At 49.1% G+C, this 14,273-nt stretch overlaps 1 protein-coding gene across 1 annotated transcript in view; it reads right to left on the reverse strand.

Moving 5' to 3' along the window:
- The window catches only part of ITGA11 (integrin subunit alpha 11), a 316,149-nt gene that overhangs the window by 204,346 nt on the left and 97,530 nt on the right, over positions 1-14,273 (reverse strand). Inside the window, exons 7-8 of the mRNA XM_030189806.1 lie at positions 7,216-7,364; positions 4,522-4,666 (exon numbers count right to left, since the gene is read on the reverse strand). Of these exons, the coding sequence (XP_030045666.1) occupies positions 4,522-4,666; positions 7,216-7,364 (294 nt within the window). The remainder of the gene's footprint in view (positions 1-4,521; positions 4,667-7,215; positions 7,365-14,273) is intronic.

A 14,273-nucleotide genomic window follows, 5' to 3' on the forward strand; every position in this document is an offset into this window, starting at 1 on the left:
TCCAAGCGTGGGGTGAGGCGAGGCAGAAAGGGCGGAGCCTGGAGTTGGCAGTGGTGGAGAAGGGTACTGAAAGGAGGGATTTGTCTTGAGAGCGGAGGTTACGGGTAGGAAAGTAAGGGAAGATGAGGGTAGAGAGGTAAGGAGGGGCTGCAGATCGAGTGCATTTGTAGGTTAGTAGGAGAAGCTTGAACTGTATGCGGTACCTGATCGGAAGCCAGTGAAGTGACTTGAGGAGAAGGGAGATGTGAGTATATCGGTCCAGGCGGAAGATAAGACGTGCAGCAGAGTTCTGAATGGACTGAAGGGGGGATAGATGGCTAAGTGGGAGGCCAGTGAGGAGTAGGTTGCAGTAGTCAAGGCGAGAGGTAACGAGAGAGTGGATGAGAGTTTGGGTGGTGTGCTCAGAGAGGAAAGGGCAGATTTTGCTAATGTTATAGAGGAAGAAGCAACAGGTCTTGGCTATCTGCTGGATGTGCGCAATCTCTCATACTACTCCGACGACTTCTTCCTTTTAAAGCACTGCCTAGAAAACAAACCTTCCTCCGCCTACCTTGTGACAAGGTAAAATCTCCCATACGTGTGACATGTGGCCAGGAAATCCCCCCCTCTCCCTCTTCCAGGAATATCTCTGCAAATTAGGCTATGTTTAAGTTATTTATTTACACTTTCCCAGCCTGAAAAGGGTCATGTTTTGAAATATTTTCAGACAGCTGGAAGTCCATATACATCCTGCTGACTCACGTTGATTAACTCTGTTTTTAGGGAAGAAAAAAAAGGAGGAAGGGTGCCTCACGTGAATGTGAACAGCCACACAAAAGAGTGAGGCTGACTCGGAGAGGATATAAAAATGTAAAAGTCTTTATCATAAAAGGCATAAAACCGACTCAACATTTATTACGTCACCGGTTTATCGGTAAGGCATTGTTAGCATTGCAGAGCGGTTTTTTTTTCCAGTTGGAACCACCCGGCATTTTAACAGCCAGGATGATCTTGACATCTCTTTTAAGTCAAGTTTCTTTGTTTGACACCTGAGTTAGGCCTTCTGTGCCGAAACACGGCCGTGTAGGGTCGGTTTTATGCCTTTTATAATAAAGACTTTTACATTTTTATATCTTCTCTGAGTCAGCCTCACTCTTTTGTTTTGCTAACTCTGTTTTTACCCACATAACCGGTGATCAAATCTTTACAAGTTTACCCACATATATATTAATGTGCTGCTATTCCCCATCTAATCAGTGTCACAGACCAGCTGTCAGATCTATCCTCCTTCCATTCCAGGCCGTGGGAAGTGTGTCTGGGTCTTGTTCTGCAGATCATACTTTCCGCAGTTGAGTCTGAGTCTACATTTTCAGTTCCTGAACTCTTCATGTTCCTGGAAGTCTCACCTTTTCTACCTACCATGTGCTCTGGTTTCTAGGGGTCTCTTATGGTATTGAGAGCCCCCACATGCTTTGTTCCTTAGAGAGCTACATTCTCAGGGAGGTGGGGGGGGGGGGGGCATTTATTAGACCTAGGTCTTCTGAGATCCTCTCTAATTCATGGAATGACCTCCCGGTGGAAGCGGTAGAGATGAAAACAGTATCTGAATTCAAGAAAACTTGGGACAAGTACAGGATCTCTAAGGGAGTGATAGGCGGACTGGATAGGTCATCTGGAGACCAATATTCAAAACTATTTAACCGGTGAGGCACGGCTCCTGGTCTAGGGTTACTATATTTTGTCCCCCAAAAAGGAGGACACATTGCCCGCCCCCACCACACACCCCATCCCATCCCCTTTCACACCCACCCCACCCTCTTTCACGCCCTCGCTCCGCCCCGTCACATTTCCCCTCCCCCCTGTCACACACCCTGTCACTTCCCCTCCCCTTACCTTACTACTGCCCTGGTGGTCTAGTGACCTCTTTGGGGCAGGAAAGAGCCCCCTCTTTCCTGCCCGGAGCGCTGCCCTGCATGCACCCTTCCTGTTGCTGATCCTGGCGTCAATTCAAAATGGCCGCCGAGAGCTGAAGTCTCGCGAGGTCATTTCAACTTTCGGTGGCCATTTTGAATCGGTGCCGAGATCAGCAACAGAAAGGATGCATGCAGGGCAGCGCTCCGGGCAGGAAAGAGGGGGCTCTTTCCTGCCCCAAAGGTGGAAGAGGTCACTAGACCACCAGGGCAGTAGTAAGTAAGGGGAGGAGAGGCTAGCAATCTGCCCATTTGTCTGGATTTCTGGACAAACGGTCAGGCTGGTGGGTGGGCCGTCCTAGGACAGCCCGCCCACCAGCCTGCCCGTCCTAGGACGGCCCGCCCACCAGCCTGCCCGTTTGTCCAGAAATCTGGACAAACGGGCAGATTGGCAAAACCCTCCAGTTGTCCGGAAATGTCCTCAAAAAGAGGACATGTCGGGGTAAATCCGGATATATGGTAACCCTATCCTGGCCAGTTAAATAGCGTTTTAGCACCTAACCAGTTATCTCCCACTGAGTGTCCATGATTAGCCGCTAACTGGCTATATTGCGTGACAGAGCCGGTTAGGTGCAGAAATCCAGCTCCAAATCAGCTATGTTCAGTGGTTAAAATAAGCCACATAAGTAGCAGGCCTATCTTTAACAGCTAAGCACTTCACTGTTTGGCACTGAATATTGGCTTAGCTGCCTATCAGGCTTATTTTCGAAAGAGAAGGGCACCCATCTTTCGACAGAAATCGGGAGATGGGCGTCCTTCTCTCAGGGTCGCCCAAATCGGCATAATCGAAAGCCGAATTTGGGCATCCCCAACTGTTTCCTGTCGCGGGGACGACCAAAGTTCCCATGGGCGTGTCGGAGGCGTAGCGAAGGCGGGACTGGCTGGGGTGTGCCTAACAGATGGGCGTCCTCGAGCAATAATGGAAAAAAGAAGGGCGTCCCTGATGAGCACTTGGCCGACTTTACTTGGTCCATTTTTTTTTACGACCAAGCCTCAAAACATTTTGGACGTCCTCAACTGCCCGTCGCAGCAGGGACAGAGGCATAGCGAAGGCGCCTAACACTTGGATGTCCTTCACCCATACTTGGACATTTTCACCTGATCTTGTGCTTTTTTAAGGTTGTAGACAGCAATTATACACGCAGCTTGTCTGAGTGTATGAAGCTGTCTTTGGTATGCGCAGAGCAGCCACGCATAATGCTTGGCTGCTCTGCACTGGCTTCCCCTCCTTAGGAAGGAAATCGTGTGCAAATGAGCTAACAGCGAGGAGCTCATTTGCATGTGATTTCCTTCATGCATGCCGGTTCCTTTCCGAATTACTAAGGGATCGGTAAGGGAAAGGCTTTTTCTGTTCAGTTAGTCCACTGTAGTGCCCCCTAGCAGTGGCGTAGGAAGGGGGGGGGGGCGGTGGGGCGGTCCGCCCCGGGTGCACGCGCTGGGGGGGGGGGGGGGTCGGCTCGCTGGTTCCCTGCTCTTTCTGCCCCGGAACAGGTTACTTCCTGTTCCGGGGCAGAGAAAGCAGGGAAGCAGCAGAGCCGACGTAGCTCCCAGTGACGTGCACTGGGGGCGGATCAGCCCTCCCGCCTGCCCCCCCCCCCCCGCTGAAAGGTAGGGTGCATTTCGGGGGGAGGGAGCGCTCCGGAGGGGGGGGCACCATGCCCTGCACCCGAGGGGGGTGCGCAGCGGCGACCCGCCCCGGGTGTCAGGCACCCTCGCTATGGCACTGCCCCCTAGGGTGCCTGGTTGGTGTCCTGGCATGTCAGGGGGACCAGTGCAGTACGAATGCTGGCTCCTCCCATGACCAAATGGCTTGGATTTGGTCGTTTTTGAGATGGGCGTCCTCGGTTTCCATTATCGCCGAAAACCGGGGACGACCATCTCTAAGGTCGACCATCTCAACATTTATGTCGACCGTCTCTAAGGTCGACCTAAATGTTGAGATTTGGGCATCCCCGACCGCATTATCGAAACGAAAGATGGCCGCCCATCTTGTTTCGATAATATGGGTTTCCCCGCCCCTTCGCGGGGACGTCCTGCGTGGACACCCTCAGGAAAACCTGGGCACCCTGTTCGATTATGAACCTCTGTGCCACACAATAGAGTCTTTAAGTTGCCGCGGTCAAAAATGGAACCAAATATTCAATGCTGGTCACCAGAAATGGCCTGGCATTGAAATCCAGGTTTAACGTTGGCGGTGGACAGCAAAAGCACTGCCCAACGCACGCTGGCTGAATATTTGGGGGATGGTTTTTAATCTGCCTTCATATTTCTGTGTCTGTGTAATATCCTGAAAACCAAACTGGCTGGAAGTGTCCCAAGGACTCAGATAGGAACCACAGGCTCTGACAGAAGCCACAGGAAAGAATCTTGTTGCTGGGGGTGGGGTGGGGGGGGGGGGGGGGGGGGGGAACAAGAAAACTGGTGCAGCCATGCCTGAAATAAACCACTGAAATACTGAAACGGATTCCTTGAAGCGTGTGACATATCGGAGCAGCTGCAGAAGCGACATTTTCCAGCAAAGCGCTGTGGGACCCCAAGGCACCCCTCAGGTCACAGATACAGGGGGACTCACCGCCACAGCGTAGCGGGTGATGTTGTCCTTCTCGGCGTCTTCGATCACCTTCTGTAAGTCTGGACTGTCGTGGGACTCCCCGTCCGTTATCACAATCAGCACCTTCTTGGCACCCTTCCGGCCTCCTTTCTGGAACGCCTCCGAGCTAGGGTCATAGAGAAACGGCTTAGACGTGACGGCTTTTGCATTGCTTGGAATAGTCCTTTTCAATGACTCCTTCTATTTCCTCTCAGTAATACAAACAAACTATGAAAGAGCTGCTGTTTATAGCTGACCCCTTATGCCTTATTTTACAAACAGCTGACTTGCTGCTTTGGAAATTTAAAATCCCAAATCCTGCTGGCACTTGGCACACAAGCCCTGTAACAGCTGGGGCATTAAACCGCCGAGTAGCAGTCAAGCAGGTCTAACTATACACAGAGCTGCCAAGATATCCAGTTCTGGGAGGGAGGCTTTTGGCCAGTTCAGGCTGAAATCACAGTTGAGTGCTGTGTGTGTTTGTGGTCACTGTGAAATCAGCACTACAGCTCCCATAATGCATTGCCAGAAATCATGGACTGGCCTACAGCCTCCGTCCTGGAACTAGGGTCACTTGGCAGCTCTCTGGTAAATAGTCAGGTTAGATCTGCATATTCAGTGCTGGACCATGTCAAGGCAGTGACATTGAACATCTGGGCATGACTGGACGTGGACTGGCCACTGGCACTTGTGTGGGTCCTGGCTGAATATCGACCAGGACCCACATAAGAAGATTTGTCCATTCCTCCCATTCTAATCTCCCAAACAGCATTGGGCTCTTCCTGACCATCCCTAACAAGATCATACCCTCTCCCCAACCGCACCCCCCAACAAGAGCCTGGCCCCCTCCTGGACCACCTACCAACAAAAGCCCTCCTCCCGGACCCCACCATGTGTATCCCCCTCGTGAAGCCCCCCACGGCCCTGTAGACCTGTAGGCTTACTTTAGCATGCCTGGTGCTCTGGGGGGGGGGGGGGGGGTAGTAGGCAGGGCAGAAGCAAACCCCAATCGTTCCTGCTCATGCCAGCTGCAGGTGCTAAACAACAGCTGTGACCTCTAGTGGTAGTCTCTCAGTACTACCAGTAGGAGTCAGGCTTCCATATAAGGGCAATTTCTGAATACTCATGACTTAGCAGGCTGTATCTGGGCATGGAGTGAAGGAGGCCACCTGCAGAACTATAGTGACCCCTGGTGGCAGGACAGAGTATGGACCCCTACAGTTTTCCTGCTTGCATTGTAACATAGTAAATGAGGGCTGATAAACACTATTTGGCCACCCAGTCTGCCATATGGAGATTCTTCCTTTTCTCTTTTACAATCATACAGGGTAGATAAGTGTACAGAAACTGGTTATACAAGGTAACGACAACTCCTTCCTCCCCACATGACTTCAACCTGACCCCTCCACATCCCTCCCACCATTGACCCAGGCATATCCAAAGTTTGCTACAGTGTTGGCTTCCACCACCTCCACCTGCAGGTTATCTAACTTGAATTCCAATACATAAACAAATTGAGGACTGATACAAGCTTTTCAGGGTGACCAACCCTGGTTTTTTTCAGTTTCAGCTGAAACTGCAGCCAAAACCAAAACTAGTCCAGCCCCCCTGACCAAGAAGAGCCCCCCACCCCCTCCCTCCTCTGCAGCTGCCACTGATACCCCCAGAACCCCAGGAGCTTCTATTTCCTTCCCCCTTCCGTCCTGGAACATAAGAAGGCCCCAGCCTGGGCCCACCCATAGGCCCTCCCTAAAGTCCATCTGTAGAATGCCATCACTGGTACCCCCACCCCCGAGGCCTACCTTACCACTGTGGTGGTCTATTGGCCAGTCATAACAGATGCGATCCCCAGTCACTCCTGCCCATCTTGTGTCTGCAACTTCCACTGGCAGTCTTACCAGATTGCTGCTGGAAATCATGGCAGCCATTTTGACTGCAGACATGGGATGGACAAGAGTGACTGGGGATCACTCCTACCCTGAATAGCCACCAGTGTGGTAAAGTAGGTCCCAGGGGAATGGCCGAGGGGGGCGGACGGTGGTGGCAGTGGCCTACAGGTGGTTCCAGGAGGAGAAGCTTTTTATGTTCAGGGAGGTGGTAGGAAGAAGGAAGTGGGAGGAACTGCTGTGGTTTGGGGAGGGGGAGGGAGAAGGAGGAGAGCCACGGGGCCTAGAACAAAAAGTTTTGGTTTTAGCTGAAAATACACCAGCATTTTCGGCTGAAAGTGAAACAAGATCAAGTGAGGATTTTGGCCCAGTTTTGGCACCAAAAGCAAAAGTGAAATTCAGTCGGTCTCTAACAAGCTTGATCTATCAGAACAGTGTAACAGCAGCCCGAACTCCTCCCCACATTACATGGGGTGTATATAGGTTTGTGACGCTCCCCCCCCCCCTCCCACCAATAGACACAGAATAGGGGAAAAGCCTTCATAAATCAAGCACTTGGTTCAGCATTTACTTCATCTTTGGTAACTCAGGAGCAGCAAATCTGGCTGTTGCAGGGCCCAGTGACCGAGTGCTCAAATCTCTCCTCTACCACCTCTTCCTGCCTCTCTGCTCTAGTCTCTCACTCTTCCCCCATACTCTCTACACTGTCCTGATTGATAAGCTTGGTGGCTGGGCTTGAGCTCTACGAGTGCCAGGGAATAGCAGGAAAACAGAGAGAGAGAGAGTGTACCGGGCAGTTTTAATGCCTAGCGCTGTCCTGGTCTCGGTGCCTCCTCTCTGCTCAATCTCTTTCGCCTTCTCCACCACTTCGTCCACAGATCTGTAGCGGTTCAGATTAAATTCATGTACAACATCTTCCCCGTACTGTACGACTCCCACCTAGAAATCAAAAGAACGTTATGAGGGAAAGAACATTTCCAAGGCCACAGAGAGGAGGGAGAGGGGGGCAAAATTCCCCCTGGACTTCCAAGGGGGGCCCGGCACCAGGGTCTGTCGGGTGATCATGTCCCAACAGGATCAGGAGAGAGAAAACTCTGGCGCCAGGGCCCCCTTGCATTGCCTGCCTAGCAATTGCTGGGCCCTCAGGCTGCACATGCTCAGTTTTGAAACCCAGATTCACATAACAACAGTTGGGTCTAAGCTAGGGTTACCATATGTCCGGATTTATCCAGACATGTCCTCTTTTTGAGGACATGGCCGGGCAACCAGGCAGGTTTTGCCAATCTGCCCGTTCGTCCGGATTTCTGGACAAATGGGCAGGCTGGTGGGTGGACCGTTGGACGGCCCGCCCGCCAGCCTGCTCGTTTGTCCAGAAATCTGGACAAATGGGCAGATTGCTAGCCTCCCCTCCCCTTACTTACTACTGCCCTAGTGGTCTAGTGACCTTTTCCGCCTTTGGGGTAGAAAAGAGCCCCCTCTTTCCTGCCCGGAGCGCTGCCCTGCATGCATCTTTCCTGTTGCTGATCCTCGGCGTCGATTCAAAATGGCTGCCGAGAGTTGAAGTCTCGCGAGGTCACGTCAACTCTTGGCGGCCATTTTGAATCGACACCGAGATCAGCAACAGGAAAGATGCATGCAGGGCAGCGCTCCCGGCAGGAAAGAGGGGCTCTTTCCTGCCCTGAAGAGGTCACTAGACCACCAGGGCAGTAGTAAGGTAAGGGGAGGGGGTGACGGGGTGTGTGACAGGGGGGAGGGGAAATGTGACGGGGCTGAGCGAGGGAGTGACAGGGGCGGAGTGAGGGCATGACAGGGGCGGGGTGGGTGTGTGGATGGGCGGGGCATGTGTCCTCCTTATATATGGTAACCCTAGGAATATCCCTCTCTCACACCTGCTCGCAGTCCAGTGGTTAAGCTCGCCCAGCTGTGTTTACTTATAAAGGCATCTTTCTCCCCTCACACACAGCTGCCAGTGCCGGTAACAAAGCCAGAAAATGCAGGACTCCGTGCTGCTGGGGGGTGGGGAGAGACCAGGGGGGGGCACAACCTGTGTAGCCAGGGAAGGTGCGACTTGTGTGGCCAGCAGGGAGTGCTGCATGCCCTTTGTGGTCTGTGGGAGACGCCGTGAACAATTACTTGGACACTAAAAGGTGCCGTCAACCAAAAAAATGTGGGAACCACTGGCTTATGTTCTTAAGAGACGAGAGGAAAAATAGACCCGGTAATATTCTGGCAACAGATCTACCACAACGGATGGACAATAAAGGCAAATACAAACCAATTCCTCCTAGAATGGGATGATAGATGCAGATCAATATTAGACAATATTGCCCCAACTCAAACCAGAACCTCACACAGAAAGAACTCAATACCATGGTTCAATGAAGAACTGAAAAAACGTAAAATACAAGTTAGAAGGTTAGAACGCGCATGGAATAAAAAGAAAGACGACCCCACACTTAACGCCTGGAAACAACTACAAAGAAAATATAAATATACCATAAGACAAACTGAAAGATTATATTACAAAACTGTAATTGGACCAAACTACAAGGACACACATAAACTCTTCCAACTCGTGGATAAATTACTAGATATCACACCAGTCACAACCAACAGCAAAGATACACCAGGAGCAGACAATCTTGCGAGATACTTCAATGAGAAAATTGTACAACTGCGACTTAAAATACCTGTCAGTACCATCGACTACGCCGTACTCCTTGACTGTCTAGATCCAGACCCTGGTGTATACCCAGCAGACAGAACCTGGACCAACTTCGAGATATTATCGGAGGATCTCATCTCCCAAACGCTCAAAAGATTCGCCAAATCTCATTGCAAACTAGACATATGCCCAAACAACCTTATGACATCTGCCCCTCAACAATTTTTAACAGACCTAGCGAATCACCTGAACTATATGTTACAAAATGGCAGTGGCGTTCCTAGGGGGGCTGACACCCGGGGCAGAACACCGATGCGCCCCCCCCCCCCGGGTGCAGCGCGACCCCCCCCCCCGGTAAAACAACGGACACAAACGGGCTGGCTGGCGGGGGCTGGCTGGCGGGGGCGGGCGCGGGACTCCCCTCCCCTTACTCTGCTATCCCTGGTGGTCTAGAGGTACCTCTTCATCTTCGGGGCAGGAAAGAGCCCCCCTCTTTCCTGCCCGGAGCGCCGCTGCTAGCTGCCCTGCATACAGTGAGTCCGGCACTCGGCGTTTCAAAATGGCCGCCGAGAGTTGAAGCAGCCTCGCGAGACTTCAACTCTCAGCGGCCATTTCGAAACGCTGAGAGCTGGACTCACCACAGGATGCAGGGCAGTTGTCAGCAGTGCTCCGGGCAGGAAAGAGGGGGCTCTTTCCTGCCCTGAAGAGGTACCGCTAGACCACCAGGGATAGTAGAGTAAGGGGAGGGGAGGTGACGGGGGTGGTGGAGATGACAGGGGGGAGGCAAGGTGATTGGGGGAGGAGGGGAATATGCACCAGGGGCGGGGTGAGGGCGTGGAAGGGGCGGGGCAGGGGTCGTGAAAGGGGCAGCTCCCCCCGGCGAAACGACACCCCTGGTGCATCTTTACCTGCTGGGGGGGGGGGGGTGGCACGCGTCAGTCAGCAACGCTTGTTCCCTGTTCCCTCTGCCCCGTTACAGGGAGCAGAGAATGAGCGTTTCTGACAGACGCGCGGCACCCCCCCAGCGGCGTTTCCGACAGACGCGCGGCACCCCCCCAGCGGCGTGGACCGCCCCCACCGCCCCCTTAGTACACCACTGCAAAATGGACTCTTCCCGAAGGAGAAAGGAAACATCCTACTCACCCCCATACCCAAAGATGCAAAGAAAAGTGCCAATGAACTAACCAACTACAGGCCAGTAGCATCCATTCCCGTAATAACCAAACTGACAGAAGGGATGGTAACCAAACAACTCACAAACTATTTAAACAAATTCTCAAAACTACACGATTCCCAGTCAGGATTTCGGTCTAACCACAGCACTGAAGCAGTACTAGTCACTCTCATGACTAAATTCAAACAAATGATTGCAACTCGCAAGAACATACTACTTCTACAATTTGACATGTCTAGCGCCTTCGACATGGTTGATCACGGAATACTATTACATATCCTAGAGTACTTCGGAATTGGAGGCAACGTTCTCAATTGGTTCAAAGGGTTCCTAACCGCACGATCATACCAAGTGACATCTAATTCGACTACATCAGCCACATGGATACCTGAATGTGGAGTTCCACAGGGATCCCCCCCTCTCACCGACTCTATTCAACTTAATGATGATACCCTTGGCCAAACTACTAGCAAACCTCATTATCTGCTCTATCTTTTTCAAGGCTAAAGACTTGTTGGGGGGGGCAGGGGGAGGAAGTTCTCATCCTATCCAATATAATCTCTCCTCCTCTCTAACTTTACACAGCACTAAAGAGCATACAGCATCAATGATCCTTATCCCTGGACACTGACTGTACAATGAAACATCAAGTAGATAAACTGATTAGCCTGATTTTTTTCCAAACTCAGGTTTGTAAAATGATTAAGAGATTTTCTAAATGCTTTCATTTTTAGAATGGTTGTACAGACCTTGATTTTTCTCTGTTTTGACTATTGTTATTAGGACTTCTGAAAGATTCTTTGAAAGTTTTGCATCTCTTTGATAGAGCATATAAAAGAGATCAACCAATGTGAATATGTACAACTTGCCTATTTAATTTCAGAATTGTTTATTAATATCTGCTTAGATACTATTACTCTGTTTCTATCATCATGCTGACCAAGATCATGCAATACCAAATGTCTATATTACTAACATTCTTCCACTACTCACGACGTATTGTAAGCCACTTTGAGCCTGCAAAGAGGTGGGATAAGGTGGGATACAAATGCACCAAATAAATAAATAAATGCTACATGTAGAATTTTGACAAGGGGTACCTAGGTACACCCACATTTCTCCTTCCTCAAAAATTTTCATTGATTGCTGATTGAGCAATGAATACGTTTTAAGGCTGCTTAGTTTTTAAATCACTTCATGAAATGATTTATCCTATTCTTGCCTCGTTTGCGACTGTCAGCCTGTTAGAGCTCTTTGTTCCTGCAGTCAGGACAGACTTCAGGTTCCTTCTTTCCATCTTATTAGACTGGAAACTAATATAATTATATACTATCAGGCTCAACATGGACGTCCATCTCCCAGAGAAGTCCACATTGGTATAATCGAAACCCGATTTTCGATGTCTCTAACTGAAGTCCGTTGCGAGGACGTCTAAATTTCAAGGGGGCGTGTTGGAGGCGGGACTTGGGCGTGCCTAACACTTGACCGTCTTTGAGGCATAATTGAAAAAAGTAGTGATATCCTAAAGTAAAACTTGGACGTTTTTACCCAGATGTGTTGTTTTACGAATAAGGCACAAAAAAGTGCCCAAAATGACCAGATGACCACTGGAGGGAATCGGGGATGACCTCCCGTTACTCCCCCAGTGGTCACTAACCACGTCCCACCCTCAAAAAACATCTTTAAAAATATTTCGTGCCAGCCTGGGGTTGGGGGGCTCAGCACACATGGTAAGGGAGCTATGTACCTGGGAGCAATTTATGAAGTCCACTCCAGTGCCCCCCTAGGGTGCCTGGTTGGTGCCCTGGCATGTAGGGGGACCAGTGCATAACAAATGCTGGCTCCTCCCACATACAAATGACTTGCATTTGGACGTTTTTGACATGGACGTCTTTGGTTTTGAAAATCGCCGAAAGTCAAGGATATCCATGTCTAAGGACGTCCAAATCCAAGGATGTCCTTGGTATTTTCGAAACGAAAGATGGACGTCCATCTTTTTTCGAAAATATGGTTTTCCCCGCCCCCGGATTTGGACATTTTACAAAGACGTCTAAATCCCAACTTGGACGTTTCTTTCAAAAATGCTTCTCAACATAACCTAATAATTATAGCAGGACGTTTACCTTATCCACTCCTACCCTAGCTGAGATAACATTTAACCATCTCTCTGACCTCATGTGTAACTTTCTTAAAATTAGTCACCTTACTTTTATAACTCTTCTTACTCTACCTATCTATATGCTCCATCTTTGCTTATATCCTATGCTGTCTAATAAAATGTTCTATTACATATTGTGTTGATATTGTAAGTAGTGTGCTATCAGGCTCATTTTGAAAAGAGAAAAACGTCCAAAAAGTGACATAAGTCTGCATTTGGACGTTTATCTCACAAAGACGTCCAAATCAGTATTTTCGAAACCTATTTTAGATGTCTTTCTCTGAAGTCCGTCAGAAGGACGTCTAAATCTCAAGGGGGCATGCCAGGGGTGTGTTCAAGGCGGGACTTGGACGTTCCTAAGACTTAGATGTCTTTCAGTCATAATGGAACAAAACAAAAACCTCCAAGGCTAAAACTTGTATGTTTTGAGCTAGACCTGTTTTTATAAAAAACAAATAGCTGCAGTGGGAATTGAACTCAGTCCCCCAGGATCTAGGTCTGCTGCACTGGCCATTAGGCTACTCCTCTACTCCACACAAGTGGTGCCCCAAATGACCAGATGACCACTGGAGGGAATCGGGGATCACCTCCCCTTATTCCCCCAAATCATAAAACATTTTTCCAAACAGCATTTTCAAAAGGAAACGATAGACTTTTTTTTGTAGAAAATGACCTTTGCTGTCCTGATTTTAAAGCCTCCAAATTCAGACTTAGATGTCATATCCAAAAATGCCCCTTGTGCATTTGGCTCACTCAAAGTCACAAGGAGCAGCAGTGGGACTTGAACCCGTGTCGCCAGAATCAAAACCCACTGCACTAACCACTGAGCCACTGCTCCTCTGTTTTGGACATCTTTTGTTCAAAAATGGACCCCCCCCCCCCCCCCCAAAAAAAAAATGGACGTCCAAATCACAAGACGACCATAGCATTTTCGAACACAAAAGATAGACGTCTATCTTTTTCAAAAATTACTCGTCTGTTTAGAATTTGGACGTTGTTGTAAAACGTCGAAATTCTGATTTAGACATTCTATGAAAAATACGCCCCTCCACGCCATACTTGTAGTATTTGAATATTTTTACTGCTGTAACTGTCTATTGCTCATGTTTGATTTATTCTTACTGTACACCGCCTTGAGTGAATTCCTTCAAAAAGGTGGTAAATAAATCCTAATTAAAAATAAATAATTAATAGGAAATCTATGTTTAGAGTTATGGATCCCAAACTCTGGAATGAACTTCCAGTATTTTTTCATAGAATTATCTCTTTTGTTCAGTTTAAGAAGGAACTGAAAACATGGTTATTTCAAGACGCTGGTGTTTATTGTATGTTATGTTACTTTTAAATTGTTGTGTATGTTCCTTTTGGAGTGATATATAAATTTGATAAATAAATAAAAAATCCCTCCTCCACCCCTCCCACATTTCGCAGCAGCACTAAAGAGCACACAGCATCGATGTGCCAAATCCCATACACAATAATCCCTTTCCCACTCATGGCAGGCTCAATGCGGCTTACATATGCAGGTACATATTTGTACCTGGGGCAATGGAGGGTTAAGTGACTTGCCCAGAGTCACAAGGATCTGTGCCTGAAGTGGGAATCAAACTCAGTTCCTCAGGACCAGAGTCCACCACCCTATCTGCCTTCATTTACTATGTTACTATGTTAATATCTAGCTAAAGTTAAGCTATGTTCCTCAATAGTGCACTCAAAATGTGATTCAATGCATCATTTATACTTTCTCCATTTTGTATTCTTGCGAAGGATGTAAAAAGAATTGAAGCAGTGCAAAGGAAAGCTACGAGAATGGTATGGGATTTGCGTTACAAGACGTATGAGGGGAGACTT

This window comes from Microcaecilia unicolor, chromosome 1 (genome assembly GCF_901765095.1).
Source record: "Microcaecilia unicolor chromosome 1, aMicUni1.1, whole genome shotgun sequence".
Classification (NCBI taxonomy): Eukaryota; Metazoa; Chordata; class Amphibia; order Gymnophiona; family Siphonopidae; genus Microcaecilia; species Microcaecilia unicolor.